General features: G+C 42.8%; 1 protein-coding gene across 2 annotated transcripts in view; it reads left to right on the top strand.

The window, feature by feature from the left end:
* The window catches only part of Usf3 (upstream transcription factor family member 3), a 50,332-nt gene that overhangs the window by 17,214 nt on the left and 13,055 nt on the right, over positions 1-20,063 (top strand). The window contains exons 2-6 of one of the 2 annotated variants that reach the window (XM_075963272.1): positions 2,087-2,204; positions 4,078-4,142; positions 5,680-5,708; positions 8,510-8,592; positions 17,931-18,027. In XM_075963272.1, the coding sequence (XP_075819387.1) occupies positions 4,096-4,142; positions 5,680-5,708; positions 8,510-8,592; positions 17,931-18,027 (256 nt within the window). In that variant the 5' untranslated portion in view covers positions 2,087-2,204; positions 4,078-4,095. The remainder of the gene's footprint in view (positions 1-2,086; positions 2,205-4,077; positions 4,143-5,679; positions 5,709-8,509; positions 8,593-17,930; positions 18,028-20,063) is intronic. The other variant, XM_075963281.1, reaches the window with a different exon arrangement.

Below are 20,063 nucleotides of genomic sequence, written 5' to 3' on the forward strand. Positions count from 1 at the left end.
GGTGGGTGCACCAACACACTGATGTGTACACTGCACACACGAGTACATGAATATGCACACACTAACATACAAGAAAAAAACTAAAAGAGTTTCCATATTTGTATGACCCATTCTTGGTATATACTATCCCTGGGCATAAACCCAAAAGATTATATATGCTATTATTATAGATACACTTGCTCATTCATGTTTATTGTTGCTATCTTCACAATAGTAAGGAAATAGAATCAGCCTAGATGTCCATGAACAGATGAATGGTTACTGTAATACACATGCGCGCGCGCACACACACACACACACACACACACACACACACACACGGATTTTACTCAGTTGTAAAGAAAAATGAAGATATGAAATGCCCAGGAGATGAATGGAACTGTAAAACATTTTAAGTATGGTAAAGCTAGGCTCAGAAACATAAATTCCACATGATGTCTCTCACCTATAGACTCAAAGACATGAAACTCACAGATAGAAAGCACTGGTACCCTCGATAATTCCTATTAGCAATGCCTAGGAACCCTAAAACAGAGCTAAGTTTCTCAGACATTCTAAGCATAGAGAAAAAGAAGAAAGGAAAGGAGAAAGGGATGCCATCAAAGATTTAGGATCCTAGACCCTCCTACAGCTCCTCGCCTGCCAGTCTGGTTGAAGCTGTAAAGTGTGTTGTTGCATACACAGTGCACAGGCCTTCAGCCTGTCTTCCTACCTCAGATCAAGTTTTCAGACACTCCTACAAAACAGAACAGGGTGGGGAGATGGCTTAGCACTTAATGCACTTGCTGTGGGAGCCAAGAGGACCAGAGTTCGGAGCTCCAAACCTCACAAATACCAGGTAGTGGCTCACCTCTAATTCTGGCCTCTGGAGGTAGAGATGAGATCCCAGAACAAACTGCCTAAGGAGACTAGCCATGTTGACAGCAAGCTGAGTTCAGCTGAGATTCATTGATGTGGAGTGTCATATATCAATCTGTTGATTTCATTGGTTAAGCAATAAAGAAACTGCTTGGCCCTCATAGGTTAAAACATAGGTGGGAGGAGTAAACAGAACAGAATACTGGAAGGAAGAGGAAGTGAGCTCAGACTCGACAGCTCTGCTCTCTGGAGCAGAGACGCCATGCTCCCCTCTCCTGGGAAGAGATGATAGCTCTGCTCTCTGAGGCAGACGCTTTTCAGCTCCTACCCAGGATGGACGTAGGCTAGAATCTTCCCAGTAAGCGCACCTTGGGGTGCTACACACCTGATTGGAAATGGGCTAGTCCAGGTGTAAGAGTTAGCCGAGAAGAGGCTAAATATAATGGGCCAAGCAGTGTTTAAATGAATACAATTTGTGTGTTGTTATTTCAGGGCATGAGCTATCCAGGCGGCCGGGGTGCCAGGGACGCAGCCCCGCCGCTCCTATTACTACAATTCATTGCCTCAAAAAGAATAAAGTAGAGGGCAATCAAGACAACTGGACACCAGGATGTCCTCATGCATGCACATTTGCCCACTCACACACACGTGCACATGTAGAGAAGAAATAAAATTTTACTTAAGGGAAATAGGAACTGGAAAGTTAATTGTAGAACTGAGGGCTAGTCTTAATATTAGACATAACATGGAGGTCTTTAGAGATGGGTAATGAGGGTCCAAGAGACCATGAGCAAACAGAATAGAAGAGAGCATGTCCACATGCCCTCCCTGTCTGTAAGACCCACTGTTTTTAGGGTAGAACATGGATTATCCATTGGAAAAAGGCTTTTGAGAGGAATTCCATTCACATGTTCTCCATTGGTGGGGAGCCGTCAGGATCACCCTGTGTCCCTCTCAAACATGCCTGCATGCCATTAGTTGCCAGCTTCACCACATGCCTAACTGGTGCCTATAAACACTCATTGTTAGCTGGGCGGTGGTAGCGCACGCCTTTAATCCCAGCACTCGGGAGGCAGAGGCAGGCAGATCTCTGTGAGTTCGAGGCCAGCCTGGTCTACAAAGGGAGTTCCAGGACAGGCTCCAAAGCTACAGAGAAACCCTGTCTCGAAAAACCAAAAAAAAAAAAAAAACACAACCCAAAACACTCATTGTTCTTTCTTTCTTATAGTAAGAAGAGAACATAACCTATAGAGGCCGTCTTTTGGCAGAAGATGGTAGATTTGAACCAGAAAGAGGAGGAGTTGGAAGCTAGGAATCCAAAGTGAAGAAACTCTGCGAGCCCTTGGGTGAGAAAGGAAGCGGGTTGTTAGGGTACTTATGTGCTGCCTGCCCCACACCGCTGTTATGTGCTTATCCACTGTGAGTGATTTTAAGGAGAAGGTAGAACAGGAGCAGGCTGCTGAAATGAGTTGTTTTTGAAAAAAAAATCACAATTTTTTGTGGTGTGTGTGTGCGCGCACGCGAGCGTCTATGACACGTGTGTGGAGGTCAGAAAACAACTTGCAGGAGTCAGTTCCTCTTTCTACAGTGTGGGTCTCGGGGTGGAACTCAGGTCTTCAGGCTTGGTAGCACTCTTACTACCAAGGCACCTTACCAGCCTTGGAGAGGAGTTTCGACTACACATTCCCCACGGGAACATCAGTCAGTGCTTCTTGTCAGTCCCTTGCCTACCTTCCCTCCTGTTGAGGGCCAGTGCTTGTTGTAAAATATCTTGTAAATATCCAGAGCTAACATTTCCTGCAGCCGTATTGCTTCCAGGCCCCAAGGTGTTGTGCCTTTCTTGCCTTACTTCATTCCCTTCTCAAAACAACCCGATTATACAGATAAAGCACCTGAAACTCCAAAGGGGCAAACAGTTGGCCCATAGCCAAAAGCTAGGACGCGCCACAGTCAGGTTTTAAACTCTTGCCTTCTGAGTTCACCTCTGTACTTAGTACTTTCTTTCCCTTCCCAGAAGAAAAAGGGGGAGTCGTATTCGTACTCCCTCCCCTGTAGTCTAGCAGGCCCCCTAGTTTGACAGCCTCTTCTGGAAGGTTGGTTGCCAGTTCCTGAGAGTTAAGCATTAATATTTACATACTCAAACTCTGGAAAAACCAGAAACGACTGAAAGAAATCACAGTAGTATTGCTGACATTGCATACCTGCATGTCCTGTGTTAATATTTCCACCTCCAGTCTCTTTCCATTCATGTGTGCATTTCCCTGTACGACTTTGTTTTTACCCGGGTAGTGGTGTAACTACCCAACAATCAGGAAGATTATAAGTTTTGAGATCATCCCTCGACTATATAGTGAGGCCTTCATATTTTAAATATCGGTAGAGCTTTCACGCCCACATTGTAGTGAAGTCTCCGTTGATAACATTAGACTGCTGGCACTTGGAAGCTAAAAAGCCTCATTATGGTTCTCACCTGCTGCTTATAGTGGTGTTTGTCCTCTGTTGTTTCTGGAGAGTGATCTGGCAGTGTGTTCTTACAGTTCATGCTGGCCAAGCACTTTACCAGCTTTACCAGGGAGATCTTACTGTGAAGCCAGGGCTAGTCTGATGTAGTGGCCTCCGTGTTACTACGTGTCCTACGGGATGGCTCGTGAGTCGGGCAAGGGCCTGGAGATTGAAACACACACACGCACACAGAGAGAGAGAGACACGGGTCACTCTTGAAACAAGAATTCCCCCTTTATTGTGTTCCAGGGCAGCTTATATAGGGCTCTCCTTGGCCATGCCCTAGCTCTCAGGATTTTTCAGCTGCAAGACCACCAGAAACCACTCCCCCTGCCATCAGGAACTCATGAGGGTCTCATGCTCAGAGCAGCTGCAAGCACAGGAAAACAAGCTGTTTACTCTGGCAGGCAAGGGGTCATAGAAAATTCAGGGTCTGAGGGTCCACAGTCTCCAACAGTCTGACACTTGCCATGCAGCTCAGACTGGCCCTAAACTCATGATCCTCCTGCCTCATCCTTCCTAGTACTGGGATGTCAGGCATGTATCCTATTTTCTTAAACCCTTTTAATCTATGACACCTGGTCAAGTGTTTTGTTTGTTTGTTTGTTTGCTTGCTTGTTTAGCTTTTTGGTATTCAAATCAAAATCGCCATTTGGCTTCTCCAAACTCTAGAATGACTAACTGCCTTGGTGTATCTGTCTCTTTATCTCTTTGTAGGTTCCTATTACTGCCACCATGCCAGAAATGACAGAGCATGAGACGCCAATGAAAAAACAGCACAGGTGTGTATCCACAGCCCCAAACTATACCATGTAGGCAGGGGAGAAACAGAATTAGCTGCTAGTTTGCTAAACAACCCTTAGTGAACCTGTATTTAGATGCCTAGAAAATGATTAATCTCCAAAATAGATTTACTAAAGGAGATGCATGGCTAAAAATTTAGCTGTCCTTGTTTTCTCAGCAGTCTGACAAGTAAGGATGGTCACCAGTAATCGAACAGTAACCATAGGGGCTCACAGAGACTGAACTGACAGCCAGGCAGGCTGCATCAGACTGACCTAGACCCTCTCTCTGCATGTGTGTGACAGTTGTGTGGCTTGGTCTTCCTGTGGGACTCCTAATGGTGGGAGTGGGAGCTGTCTCTGACTCTGCCAGCTTTTGGAACCCTATTCCTCATACAGGGTTGCCTTGCCCAGCTTTGATATGAGGGGATGTGCCTAATCTTACTGCAACATCATGTGCCATGTTTGGTTGATAGCCATGGGTGGACGCAGGAGTCGATGGGGTGAGCAGAGGGGAGGTAGATGGGGGGAGGCACTGGGAGGAGAGGAGGAAAGGAAAACTATGGTTGAGTTATAAAATATATATATAATTTTTAAAATTATACCAAATTTTTGTTACATGTTTGCTTCCTAAGGACATTTTTACTGGTATCCTGAAACATCTAGATTGTACTTAGTTTGTTAACATTATAATCTATTAATAACAATATACATAGCATTACTTTCATTTTCTTATAGCTCCTGTCCTGAGTTTCTAGCATTTTAGGCCACTGTTTTTCAGTAAGGTTGAAACTACTGTATTCTCTTCCCTTACCGAAAAGCTATCAGTGAAAGCTAATGTGTTGAGTGATTATGCAAAATGGGGAAGTCAGTGTCTTTAGTAGAAGTTTTTAAGGAAAGGTAAGAGTTGGAAAGTGTGAATACACAGATGAGAAAGATGACCGGATGCAGGGGACACCGAAGGTGCTGCTGCCACCACGTCTCCCTTGCTGGGACTCACAAAGCTACACTGCACTGTTGTTCCGTCTCCTACTCACTCCTGCCTGCAGTCCCAGCCACTTCTGGGCGCAGCCACAGTTAAGGAACAATTTCAAAAGTGAAGGCTTTCAGTGATCGATTCTGTTCTAGCATGTGATTTCCGGTATCAGTAGAGAATCGCTCTTTCTTCCAGAAATGTTATCCATTGGATTTATTTGAAAGTATCTGCATTGTGGTTCTTTTTTTTTTTTATTGGTTTTTCGAGACAGGGTTTCTCTGTGGCTTTGGAGCCTGTCCTGGAACTAGCTCTTGTAGACCAGGCTGGTCTCGAACTCACAGAGATCCGCCTGCCTCTGCCTCCCGAGTGCTGGGATTAAAGGCGTGCGCCACCACCGCCCGGCTGCATTGTGGTTCTTATGCTGTAATATGAACTAATTTTCCTGTCTTTGGGTGTTCTTTATTGATGCAACAAAGACAGTTTCATAATATTTATTTTTATGGTTAGGAAAATATTCTTCTTTATTGTCTTCATGTTCCTGTCTGTGTGCTTGTGTTTCAGAAAGAAGAACCGGGAGACACACAATGCAGGTGCGTACTGCAACCGGAACTCTGCTGGGATTAATTATGCCTGGTTGATTATACTTTGTTATGTTGTGAGCATAAAATTATTTGTTATATTTTAGAAAGGGCACCTTTATTGTCTTTATTGACAAAATCTTCTCAGAGCCTCACAGAGCTGACTGTAACACCTCATTTGCAGCCTGCTTTGGATTGGTTATGATATTAGACTATTTGGGGGCCAATGTTGGAAGACTTTCACTCAGGACATTGGGAAAAGGTTATAGAGGGGCAGCTCCCTGAGGAAGAAAGAGGTGAGCCATGGGCTCTTTGCATGTGGCAGTCTTCCTTGTGAGAAAAGAATGGCTCTGTAGATCAGGCTGACTTCGAACCCACAGAGACCCACCTGCCTCTGTCTCCTCATTACAGCTTGTGCTGCTGTACCAGCTATATGTGGACAACCCTAAGTTGTGTAGATTTCTATTATACCTATCTCAAGTGTTAGAAGTACAGGCTATCCTCAGGGAAGTGTAAAATGTTCACTGTGTGTCCATTTTCACTTTGACACACTCTGTAACATTTTATTTTTAGTCAAGGACTGCATTCTGCACTCAGAAAAAGAATATAAAAATTGCTTTCTGCTAATCTGTATCTGTAACTATAGCTATACATAAAAAATTCCTGAGGAGAGTTTATCCAGAAAGCTGCATTGAACACTGGTGGGATGAATTTATCACCTTTGAAATCCACCCTTATATAACAATGAGTACTATTGTTAGAAAATGAATAATGTAAACCACACTTAAGAGCCTACCCCTCAGTTATTAGAAAGGAAGACTTTAAGAGATAGCCAAGAGGTGTGTGTGTGCGCCGACAGAGGTTTGGATCCCCTAGGAGCTAGAGTTACAGGTGATTGTGAACCATCTAATGTGGGTGCTAGAAACTGGATCTGGTCCTCTGGAAGAGCAATACATGCTCCCAAGTGCTGAGACATCTCTCCAGCTCTTAGGCCTGTTTTTACTTTCAGCATCTTATAGAAATTATTTGTATGAATTCTTGTGTACTCTTATTTCGGTAGTTAATTGACAAGTTTTCAGTAGCCCTGCCCTGTTGCCCTAGTTTCATTTCTGTTGCCACGGTGAAATATCCTGACCAAAAGCAGCATAGGGGACTGAAAGTTCTAAGTTACTGTCAGTCACCAGGGGAAACTCAAGCAGCTAGTCACATTCATTCAATCAAGAGCAAAGAAGCAATACATTCTTGATTGCTTTTAACTACCTTTCTCCTTTCTTATACCATTCTGGGGATGGAGTCCCCCACAATGAACTAGGTTTTACTACATCAATTTGCAGGTAAAACAGCCCCTCACAGAGAAGACCACAAGACAACCTGGTCTAGATAATTCTTCATTAAAATTATATTTTTTAAAAGGTGATCTTAAAAAAAAATTAAAAGGTGATCTTAGGCTGTGTTAAGTTGATGTTATAGCTAGCTTGTACTCTGTTTCTTATATGAAAAAGATTGTGCCTGGCTAGAGTGGGCATCCCAGAAACTATAGAAAACCAAGTCACTACCTTTTCTTTTATTATTATTATTATTTATTTATTTATTAAAGATTTCTGTCTCCTCCCCACCACCGCCTCCCATTTCCCTCCCCCTCCCCCAATCAACTCCCCCTTTCTCATCAGCCCCAAGAGCAGTCAGGGTTCCCTGCCCTGTGGGGAGTCCAAGGACCTCCCACTTCCTTGTCAATACCTTTTCTTATCTATTTTAAGACACAGCCAACAGCTGCTTCTATTCCAAAAGGGCCTAGTCATCCTAGGATCTTAAAATTTAAAGAAAGGTCTCATTTGCCCAAAAGAGACAGCTTTTTGGTAACTTCTTAGTGGTTTCTTTCAATTTGGTTATTGGGCTGTTGTGATATAGCTCAGCAGGTGACGTGGCTTGCCACTGAGCAGGGTAACCTGAGTTTGATAACTGGAGCAGACACGATGGAAAGAGAACTGGCTCCAGCAAGTCATCATCTGACCCTCATGTACGTGCTGTACATGTGCACGTGTAGTGGCATTTCGTTTGTATTTTAATAAATAAAGCTTGCCTGAAGATCAGAGAGTAAAACAGCCCTGGTGGTCAGCCTTACAGACCAGGGAGTGGTAACACACACACTTAATCCCAGTAGCCACACTAGTTTTCCATAGAAACCAGGCGGTACATGCCTTTAATCCCAGTGTTGCACACCTTTACTCCCAGCCCTAGAGAGGCTTATAAAACGGGAGGAGACAGCTCTCAGACACAGTCTCATTCTGAGATTCCTGGAGGCAGCATCATCATTTCAGACTGAGGTTGAAGTAAGAGCCAGTAGCTGGCTGTTTTGCTTTTTGGATCTTCAGGTTGAACCCCAGTTTCTCTCTATGAGTTTTTATTAATCGTGCTCTAAAATAAATAAATTATACATGAAACAAGATAAAAGTGAATTTGAAAAATAAATTTATCAGTGAATCTCTATTAGTTATTTTAATTATAATGGAAAGATGACCTAATAAAATAATAATTCCTTTTTATAATTTAATGTTATTATTTATGGTTTTCTTTACAATGTTTATCATTTTGATTTAAAATATTTTATTCTTAGAAAGCTTATGTACAGCCTTTCTTGTTTGGGTAAATAATGATTTTTTTGGCCCAGGGCTCAATTCTCTTTCCATGTCCACTGAGCTGCAGACCCCCAGCCTCTTCTGTATAATTCTTTCCTGACAGTCCCTTTTCCCTGAGAAATTAGATACTTTGACCAAGTAGTATAAGGGTTGATAATGTGTTTTTCCTCTTTCTAGTGGAGAGGCACAGAAAGAAGAAAATCAATGCTGGGATAAACAGAATAGGAGAACTGATCCCGTGTTCCCCTGCTCTGAAACAGGTAGGTGTCCTCATCCTCTGAAATAGGTAGTCCCCTCCCCTCCCCCCAAACAGGTGGATATCCACTGTATTTCTTTTCTCTACTTGTTAGTAGAAAGTGCTCTCAATTATTTTAGTTTCTAGAATGATTATTGTTGTTCTCTGTCATTTATCAAGGACCAGGGGAGGTTTTAAGTTGATAACTTTATTTTTCATTAATTTCATTTATCTGTATACTTTTATTATTTTTTTGTGTGTGTTTCTAATAATCTCCTAGTACAGTTTTCTACATGGTCAGATATACCATGTGGTTGCTAGACAGTTGTTCATTTTCCAGGTAGTCTAAGATAGCCAATGATTAGATTGATATGATCTACTGTGTTTTCTATCATTGCTTTCTGATCATCAATGTTCTTTATGCTTTTAAAATTCTTACCTAGAGTCTTTTAGGAATTTTTGATTTATTCCTCATGCTCTCCACACATGTCCCATCCCCCTTTTTTTTGAGCCCATTTATTGCTATCTAGCCCAGAACTCAATATTCTCTTGCCTCAGGTTCCTTCACATCTAGTCTCTTCATGACTTATTAAATCCAATTATTAATTGTAAATCTCAACTTAATGCATGATACCTTTCTCTAATGAAGGTAATTTTTATTTCTTAAAATAATGAAGATAAAACTCATTGAATACAAAACAAATTAATTCAGGTAATATGTAATCATGGAAAACTAAGCAAAAATTGACATCCCACTTTCAAGTTATGATCACTAATAAAATATTGCACATCTGTCTGGATATGGCTTTATCAGTGAGTGTCAATTCTGCTTTGGAACCTGACTCAATCATTTCCACTCAGAGTCATCCTGTGCTTTTAGTTGTAGATAACTTTCTCATATGATCATCTCTCCTTCATGGCTATATAGTATTCCTTTCAGTTGGAATCTGAGAACTTGTAGGAGTTTTTTTAAAAATATTTATTTATTTATTATTATTTATTTATTATGTATACAATATTCTGTCTGTGTGTATGACTGCAGGCCAGAAGAGGACACCAGACCTCATTACAGATGGGTGTGAACCACCATGTGGTTGCTGGGAATTGAACTCAGGACCTTTGGAAGAGCAGGCAATGCTCTTAACCTCTGAGCCATCTCTCCAGCCCCCTTGTAGGAGTTTTTAAACTAAGTTTAATTAAATAATCTATGTAAATAAATATGTATATATAGTAAATAGTATTAAAAAATCAATGTCAATGTTCTTCCTGCTTCCTAGACTTAACACAGCTTTCATAGACAGCTCTTCTCAACTTTTCCCTTTGATACTTAGTTTTTCATTTCTTAGTTTCTGTATACTTTTTAAACTTTTGAGATTGTGTGTGTGTTGACCACACCCGATGTGATGGCCAGAGGAGGACATGGGATGTCTTCCTTTATCATTCTCCATCTTTTAACGATGTGGCATTTTTATTAATTCTTTGAGAATTTCATTCATCATACAATCTATTTTGATCATATTTACCCTCAACTCCTTCCCAATTCCTCCCAGTTCCACTCCCTTTCCCACCTCCTCCCAACATCATGCTCCCCCTTTTTTTTATTGCAAGAGAAAAGTTTGCCCTCATGGACGAGGCTGGTATATAGGTCTATTCGGGTGTGGTGCTTATTCAGTGACCAGCACCCAAACCTGTGCCCACTCATAATTCTTTCATTATGGATCTAGTCTGACTTTCTGGGTGCAACCCTGAGCTAGACCCCTCCAGTCACAAGATAGGATAAGGTGGTGATTTGTCTCCAGGCGCTGGACCCAGCCTGCAATCAGGGAGCTTGCCTTGGTGCCTGGTTGCCCTGTCTCTGGCCTAGAAAAGGAGCCTCGAGCTGGCTTACAAAGCGATTGCACAAGGGCATCTCTTTCTTTCCCTGTTGAAGTCGTGGAGGCCTGTCTGACTTGAGGGACGGACACAACACCAGGTCACACCCACTCAAATGGACTAAAATTCAACCATTCTAAGTCTCAGCCTGGGGGTGTTAGAGATTTGTCCTAACATTAGGAGACTGGCCTTCTAGGAGATGTCCAGACAGGGCTAGAGAATCTAGAGCTATACACAGTATTTTGCTGCCCCATGTTGACTTAGGATCTTTATCTTGGCTACTTGTGTTTCTACTGTCCCTGAGGTTGAAATTTTCTAGTTCAAATTTCACAGAAAATAAACATACATGTGTGATCAGAGCAGGAAGAGAAGTTATCCACTGATTCAGGATGTGGGTGTGGGGAGGTACTGGACCCTGCTCAGTAAGCCTCTCTTGGAGCCCCTCAACAGAGCCTTGTACCTCACCCTCCTCCAGTAGGATGATGGTGGATGCTTTTCCATGATGACATTGTGGGAATTTAAGGCTGGAAAAGCTTGTTCCTCCATACTGCCTTCCATAACACTTCAGTTTCTTTTTATCCCTGCTGGGTGGATTAAAGTTTAATAAATATGTGGGGGTTTTGTTGTTGTTCTTGTTTGGTTGAGTTTTGTTTTGTTTTGATTTATCTTTTTAAAAAGTAGCCTGGTTTTCTTTTTCTGAGAGTTTCCTAGGTGTGCATATTGGGTCTCTGTAGTGAATCAATTGGAGGAACCCAGAACTGAAGCTTATTCAATCAAGCCTCTAAATTACAGTGTGGATACATGAGAGAATAATAAAGGATGGGAAATATCAATACTGTGACTGGAGTAGAAGTTAGTAACTCAAGACCACATACTTAGTCAAAAGAAAGAAACCAGAAGTAGCCAGTGAAGAGCTTAAATGTTTCTTAGTTATAAACTGGCAAATAAAAGGAATACAGTCGTTAGAAAGAGTCAGCTAGTCCCCAAATGTGATGTGGAAATGCCTATAAGATATATCTTTAGTAAAATGTATAGCACAATGTTCATCGCATCCTTCTGTGTGTGTGTGAAGATAGTGGAGGTGGAGATGTGTACACATACGCAGGTGCCCGGCCAGAGGAGGCCCTTGGGTGTCCTCCTTTGTGCTCCACCTTATTCCTTTGAGATAGGATCTCTCACTGAGAGCTCTCTCCTGTCTCATGGGAGCTTGTTTGTTTGTTTTGTTGTTATTCAGATTTTGTTTGTTTTGTTTTTGTCAAGGCTGGCAACCAGCAAACCCCAGCAATCTTTTTAGTCTCTGCTCCCCACCCTCAGCAATGGGGTTGCAGGCACACACACATGGATGCTGGGAATCCAAACGCAGGTCCTCATGCTTGTACAGAGAGCTCTGCTATCCACTGAGCCACCTCCCCAGCAGCCCTGTCTGGGCTTTCAAAGAACATAATGGCATAGATTATTTCTGGAAGGATGTGCATACTTCATAATGATTGTTTCTGGGATAGGATCTGGAGAGCAAGGGCATAGAGGTATTTTTTACATTTTTGCCATATGCATATGTTTTTGTTCTCTGTATGTGTATTTTTATGTGATGTGTGTGTCTGTGTTTGTGTTTGTGTGTGTGTGTACATGCATTTGCATGTAGAAGCCATAGGTCAATGTTAGCTGTCTTTCTAGATTGCTTTCCACCTTACTCTTTTGAGATTTGCTCTCACGCTGAACCCAGAGTTCAATGACTCAGCTAAACTGACTAACCAATGATTTCCAGAGATCTGTCTCTGTCTCCCAGTGCTAAGATTTCAGACAGGATCTACTGTGCCCCATGTTGGTGATCAGAACTCAGGTGGTCATGCCTGCATGGCAAGTGCTTTAGTGGCTGAACCATCTTCCAACCCCCATATTATGTTTTCAGTCTTAAAGTTTATTAGTACTGTGGCACTGATGAAAAGACTCCAGCACTCATGTCAAGTAGCTCACAACCACCTGTGACTCCATCTCCAAGGGATCCGGTATCCTCTTCTGAACTCTGTAGGCACCTGCACACAGCGTTTTCTCCTACATAAGCACACACATATACACATAATTGGAAATATAAAATAAATCATCAAAATACTTAAGAATAAAAACATACTTTAATGTAAAAATTTAGCCTTTAGCACAGACATTAAGAACCTCATTGAATAAATGGGACCTCCTGAGACTGAGAAGCTTCTGTAAAGCAAAGGACACTGTCGCTAAGACACAAAGGCAACCCACTAACTGGGAGAAGATCTTCACCAACCCCGCAACTGACAAAGGTCTGATCTCCAAAATATATAAAGATCTCAAGAAACTAGACCGTAAAAGGCTAATCAACCCAATTATAAAATGGGGCATTGAGCTGAACAGAGAATTCTCAACAGAAGAACTTCAAATGGCCAAAAGACATTTAAGGTCATGCTCAACTTCCTTAGCAATCAGGGAAATGCAAATCAAGACAACTTTAAGATACCATCTTACACCTGTCAGAATGGCTAAAATAAAAAACACCAATGATAGCCTTTGTTGGAGAGGTTGTGGAGCAAGGGGTACACTCATCCATTGCTGGTGGGAATGCAAACTTGTGCAACCACTTTGGAAAGCAGTATGGCGGTTTCTCAGGAAATTCGGGATCAACTTACCCCTGGACCCAGCAATACCACTCTTGGGAATATACCCAAGAGAGGCCTTATCATACAACAAAAGTATATGCTCTACGATGTTCATAGCAACATTGTTTGTGATAGCCAGAACCTGGAAACAACCTAGATGCCCTTCAATGGAAGAATGGATGAAGAAAGTATGGAATATATACATATTAGAGTACTACTCAGCAATAAAAAACAAGGACTTCTTGAATTTTGCATGCAAATGGATGGAAATAGAAAACACTATCCTGAGTGAGGTAAGCCAGACCCAAAAAGAGGAACATGGGATGTACTCACTCATATTTGGTTTCTAGCCATAAACCAAGGACATTGAGCCTATAATTAGTGATCCTAGAGAAGCTAAATAAGGAGAACCCAAAGACAAACATATAGGCATCCTCCTGAATATTAACCTTCAGCAAGCGATGAAAGGAGACAGAGACCCACATTGGAGCACAGGACTGAAATCTCAAGGTCCAAATCAGGAGCCGAAGGAGAGAGAGCACGAGCAAGGAACTCAGAACCGCGAGGGGTGCACCCACACACTGAGACTATGGGGATGTTCTACTGGGAACTCACCAAGACCAGCTGGCCTGGGTCTGGAAAAGCCTGGGATAAAACCGGTCTCTCTGAACATAGCGGACAATGAGGACTACTGAGAACTCAAGAACAATGGCAATGGGTTTCTGATCCTACTGCACGCACTGGCTTTGTGGGAGCCTAGGCAGTTTGGATGCTCAACTTACTAGACCTGGATGGAGGTGGGGGTTCCTTGGACTTCCCACAGGACAGGGAACCCTGATTGCTTTTTGGGCTGAGGGGGGGGGACTTAATTGGGGGAGGGGGAGGGAAATGGGAGGCGGTGGTGGAGAAGAGACAGAAATCTTTAATAAATAAATAAATTTTAAAAAAATTTAGCCTTTAGCCGGGCGGTGGTGGCGCACGCCTTTAATCCCAGCACTCGGGAGGCAGAGGCAGGCAGATCTCTGTGAGTTCGAGACCAGCCTGGTCTACAAGAGCTAGTTCCAGGACAGGCTCCAAAACCACAGAGAAACCCTGTCTTGAAAAACCAAAAAAAAAAAAAAATTAGCCTTTAAAAAAGTGTAGAAATGGGATATAGTAAGAGCATGGCACCAAGACTCAGTCAAGCAATATCCCTTTCTCAACCTGTTCTTTAGGACACTTGAGGCTGTAGAGAATAATCTGAAATCTGACCTTTGACACAGTCGTGAAGACTTTCTGTGGCCCTTCAGTCTTTACAGTATGCCTCATCAATTCTTCCTGTCTTCACACATAAGTCTAGCATGAAAAATAAACACCCGGAGACAGATACAGGGGCTAGAGCTGAATCAGAGAAGCAGAGCTGTACACCACTAGAGAGACCTTTTACACCTACCAATGTTCAGAACAAAGGGGTGATCCTCAGACTGCCTAGACTGCACTGTGTCTCTACCAAACCTCAGACTCCACACTCAGTGTGTTCCTGTCTCTTCCCCTTTATATTCCTTTATATTCCAGCCATATGGCTCCTGTCTCCACCTCCCTACTGCTGGGATTAAAGGTGTGTGATTCTCAAACACTGGGATTAAAGGTGTGAGCCACTACCACCTGGATCTGTTTCTGGATTGATTTTTGTGTAGCTCAGGGTAGCCTTGACCACACAGAGATCCGGCCACCTCTGTCTCCCTGGAATTAAAGGTGTGTGCCACCACTCCCTGGCCTCTAGTGGCTTAGCTTTGAATTCTGACCTTCAGGCAAACTTTATTTATTAAAATACAAATAAATCAAGGTCAACCCTGCCTAAGTGCCTTTGCTTTTCGACCCCATTAATAAGTATGGATCCCTGATTATTAGGTATCCTCCACCCATGCAATAAGCCAATCAAGCCAAATTAATAAGTCCAGGCTTAATGAACAGAGCAAAGCAACTCCCGGGTGACTCTCAGAAAGGTGGGAGAGAAAATCTCTGTAGGTCTGGCAACCAGGTCTTAAATACCCTGTATGTGTGGTCTTGGGCAGCCCCAGGGGAGGAACTGACCCTCGGTGGGCTTTCTTTGGGAGGGGTCTGGAGAGGGCAGCTCCAGGGAGCTGCTGCTTGTGTGCTGAGAGCAGGGTTTGGGATGGGGCCCTGACCTGGAGATCCCCAACACCCATGACTTGGTTCTTCTTCCTCCAGAGAGCCTCAGCATATGCTTTGTCCTTTCCAGAAAGGCCTTCCCAAAGCTTCCATTTCAAAAAACAGAGTGTCTTAGTACAGGCTCCTGTTTGATCCAGTGACTTTACAAAAACACTCAACCTCACTGTTATAGAGGCTGAGGAGTCCAAAATGAAGATTCCAGTCCTTGGGTTGTAGAGATGGCTCAGCAGGTAAAAGTAGGACCTACTCTTGCATGGGACCTCAGTTTGATTTCCAGCACCCCTGTCAGGCATCTCACAAATGCCTGCAACTCCAGACCAGCAGGATCCAACAACTCTGTCCTCCTTGGGCATTCATGCACATAAACCCACATAAAGACAGAAACAAAATTAATAAAAAAAAAACTTTAAAAATAAAAAAAATCTAGTCCTAATTATGTATGCACATGGTAAAAAAGAAAGATTGCCACACTTTAAAAAACTGATTTTTTTAAAAAATAGTTAATCATTATTTATGTGTATGTGTAGGACACTGAAGAACCCAGAAAGACTATTGAAGCCAATGGAACCGGAGTTAGAGACAGTTGTCAGCCCCTGTGTGGGTTCTGGGAAACAAACCCTGCTGTGAAACACATGTTTGCAGGGTAAAAGAACAAGCGACCTCCTCCAACAAAACCCAAATCTTCTGCTAGAACAATGAGTGACCGTAACTGCCGAGCCGTCTTTCCAGCCTGTCTAGTCATCTGCAAGAGCAGTCAGTGTTCCTTAGCTGCTGAGCCCTCTCACCATCTCTCTCTGCTTGTGAGGGTGCTAATCCCGTTCATGAAGGTAGAGCCCTTTCAGAGGTCAGCTCCAAAACCATCACATTACAGATTAGAAGTGCTACATACAAACCTTCCACATACTACCATCACCAAGATCCTTCCTTAGTCTCTTTGATTTTCCTCTATATTGCTTCCTGTGTATCCTACAAAATCTTTACACCTAATTTTGTGTGTGCGTGCATGCCTGCATGCGTGTGGAGGCCAAAGGACAACTTTAGGTATCATTCTTTAGGAACCAAGCATTTTGACTTTATTTGTATTGTGTTTGCAGGCATACATGTGTATGTGTGTGCTTGTGCATACCCATGTGAAGGTCTGAGTACACTTCCTGTTCTGTTCTCCTGGGATACAGGTCTTCTACTTTTTAAATCTTTTTTTTAATTTAATTTTTTTTAAATTTAATTTTTTTCATTTTACATACCAACCTCCTCCCCTCCTCCCACTTCTCCCTCCTACCTCCCCACTCCACTCCCCATCCACTCCTTAAAGAGGGTAAGGCACATTGCTTTGAGGAAGGTCCAAGGCCCTCCCTACTATATCTAAGCTGAGCAAGGTATCCATCCAAAGAGAATAGGTTCCCAAAAGCCAGTACAAGCAGTAGTGATAAATCCTGGTGCCACTGCAAGTGGCCCCACAGTCTGCTCCAGCCATACAACTGTCATCCACATTCAGAGGGACTAGTTTGGATCTATGCTGTTTCCTTCCCTGTCTGGCTGGAGTTGGCTCATGTAAATTGTTTCAGTGGGTTTACCCATGGTCTTGACCACTTTGCTCATATTCTCACTCCTCCCATTCTTCAACTGGACTTAGGGAGCTCAGCCCAATGCTCCACTGCAGGTCTCTGCCTCTGCTTCCATCAGTTGTCGGATGAAGGATCTGTGGTAATATTGAAGATATTCATCAGTTTGACTACAGGGCAAGGCCAGTTCACGCACCCTCTTCTCTATTGCTTAGGGTCTTAACTGGGGTAATCCTGTGTATTCCCGGGAATTTCTCTAGTGCCAGGTTTCTTGCTAGCCCCATAGTGGCCATCTCAATCAAAATATCTTTCCTTGCTCTCATCTTTGTCCTTCCATCTCGACTATTCCATTCCCTCAAGTTCTTCTCCCCCCTCCTCTTCTCCCCTCCTCTTCCCCTTCTGCCCTCTCTTCTATTCCCACCCCCACGCATCCAATTTTGTCAGGCAATCTTGACTATTTCCGCTTTCCAGGCAGATCTATGTATGTTTTTCTTAGGGTTCACCTTGTTACTTAGCTTCTCTAGGATCGTGTTAGGCTCAATATCCTTTGCTTTACTGCTGGTATCCACTTATGAGTGAGTACATGCCATGTTCATCTTTCTGGGTCTGTGTTACCTCATTCAGGATGTTTTTTTTCCCATTTTCGTCCATTTGCATGGAAATTTTAAGATGTCATTGTTTTTTATTGCAGAGTAGTACTCTAATGTGTAAATGTGCCTCATTTTCCTTATCTGTTCTTCGCTTGAGAGGCATCTAGGTTGTTTCTAGGTTCTGGCTATGACAAATAAAGCTGCTATGAACATAGATAAACAAATGTCCTTGTAGTATGATTGAGAATCTTTTGGGTATATGTCCAAGAGTGTATTGCTGGGTCCTGAGGTAGGTTGATTCCAGTTTTCTGAGAAACTACCATACTGATTTCCAGAGTGGTTGTACAAGTTTGCATTCCCACCAGCAATGGAGGAGTGTTCAGGGTCAGATGATTTCAGTGCAGAATTCTACCAGAATTTCAAAGAAGAGCTAATACCTATACTTCTCAAGGTGTTCTTTATTTAAATCTTTTTTAAACCTTTAAATCCAAAGATTTTACCTCTTGATGAAATGTTTAAATGGTTAATTTTCTTTTGCAGAGCAAGAACATGATCCTGGACCAAGCCTTTAAGTATATAACAGAATTGAAGCGGCAAAATGATGAACTCCTGCTTAATGGAGGGAACAGTGAACAAGGTAGAGTTGTGTGGAGTCTTGCTGTCTCCTGTGCTTAGGTGTTTGTGTTGCAGTAACATGCACTTGAGGACATGAAAAGCTCTCCCAACCCTCAAATCAGAATAGACCAGCCTTCAAGGATCCCCAGAAAATATCATTGCAAATGAGATCATTGTATCCAAACTCCTTCCTCCTCTGTGGTTGGTTAATTTCATCTTGTAGAAATACATAACTTCAATTTTGATTACTTCTGTGTGTTTCATGTTTGCTTAAGTCATGAAACTAATAGTGCTCAATCTCCTTTGTCCACTTGGGTCTTGCAGTTAGGAGACTATCACAAGGCTCTGACTCATAAAGGAGTTCTGCCCAGTGTGACCTATAAACAAAATCAGAGGGTCAATCTGGGCTAAGTTTTAGCAATGTATTGACTTAGAGAACCAAAATATTCATTTCATAATTGTTTACATTAATATAAAGTATATATTGAACTTCCAGATCATTTAACAATGTTTGATTTTTAGTTGTAACTTTCTTGCTGTGGGTTTGGATTTTTCCCACGGTATTGGAGAGAAGCTGAAAGGAGACACATTGCAGGGTAGAAGACTGTGGAGTGGCCACTTACTATGGTTCTGAAAAGAACCTAGTAGACCACCTGAAATTACCTGGTGCGAGTGAGAAGGAAACACGGAACACCCAACAAACCCACTTAGGAGTTTATTGGGGGGGTGTGTAGGCCTGGTGAAGGTCAGTGTGCAGAGAGAGAGGGCTGAAGATGGTGCAACCAGCTTTTAAGGGCTGCCTAGCACATGTGCACAGGAGGATAGCGTGGTTATATCATATTGAGATGATGGAGCTCACGCATGCGCACAAGGGCTCATGCAGCTGTGTCAAACGTAGATGATGCAACCATGCCGCATGTGGGTCAAGCCTGAGGGCTTGTATGCACATGCATGGCCCTGGAACCCGGAAGTGTCAGCCATATGGTGGCTGAAATCATAACACCACCTTAAAAGGCATAATGTTTTACTAAAGTTGGATGTGTTCTGCTATGCTGCTTGTAATGGGCAAGAATGGTTTTGGAAGCCATGTCTGGGAGGCCAACATTCGGATTCTTCCTTACATTCAGTTAAATAGTTGCTTTCCTAAGTCAGCCCTCTTGTGATGGTGTAAACCCTCATGGGTGGTTGCAGCAGGTAGTTAGATATATTGGTGTTTGGGAACACTGTGACGCACCCCTTAAGATGCTCTGAAGATCCATAGACTTTTCCCATGATAGCACCTTTGGCTCAGAGCACAGAAGCTAAGCCAAACAGTCATGTTACCTTAGAGAAAAGGGAAGCGAATGAAAAAATACCAGATGCACAGGGCTTGGGAAAGGCCTAGCAGCCAGGCCAGGGTGGGGCAGAGCCCGAAGCAGCCTCCTCTGGCTCTTTTGTCGTCTCTGTTGTGATCCTTGTTTCTCTGGTTCCTTTTGTGCTATCTTCTATCCACTCTCTGACCCCCGCATTTTGTTGTTGTTGTTGTGTAGAAAATAGTTGATTTTATTTAATGCAGAGTAGAGGACAGTGTCAGAGAGAGCACTGTGCTGAGCTGTGTTTCAGGCAGGCTTTATAATAAAGTCTGTAGGAGAGACAGCTTTTCTTTCAGAGCATAATTCTGTCCAGAAGAGTTTTTAATAGACTCCTAATGGGACAATGGTATGCTTTATCAGAAAGCTTCTAGCCAGATAAGAATCTTACAGGGTTTACACACACGCGCGCGAGCGCGCGCACACACACACACACACACAGAGAGAGAGAGAGAGAGAGAGAGAGAGAGAGAGAGAGAGAGAGAGAGAGAGAATATATATATATATATATAACATGATTATATGTAATATTATAATTTAGTAGTGACCTTCCAATCACTTCAGAATGTCACTTCTTTACCTAGTACTAGATATCTGCCCATTTCTTTGGTCAGTAATCAGAGTCCTGCAGTTCTGGTCCTTGGTTTAAAAACCATTGGTTAGCTGGGTGATGGTGGTGCATGCCTTTAATCCTAGCACTCAGGAGGCC

The sequence above is a fragment of the Microtus pennsylvanicus genome, chromosome 1 (genome assembly GCF_037038515.1).
Source record: "Microtus pennsylvanicus isolate mMicPen1 chromosome 1, mMicPen1.hap1, whole genome shotgun sequence".
NCBI lineage: Eukaryota > Metazoa > Chordata > Mammalia > Rodentia > Cricetidae > Microtus > Microtus pennsylvanicus.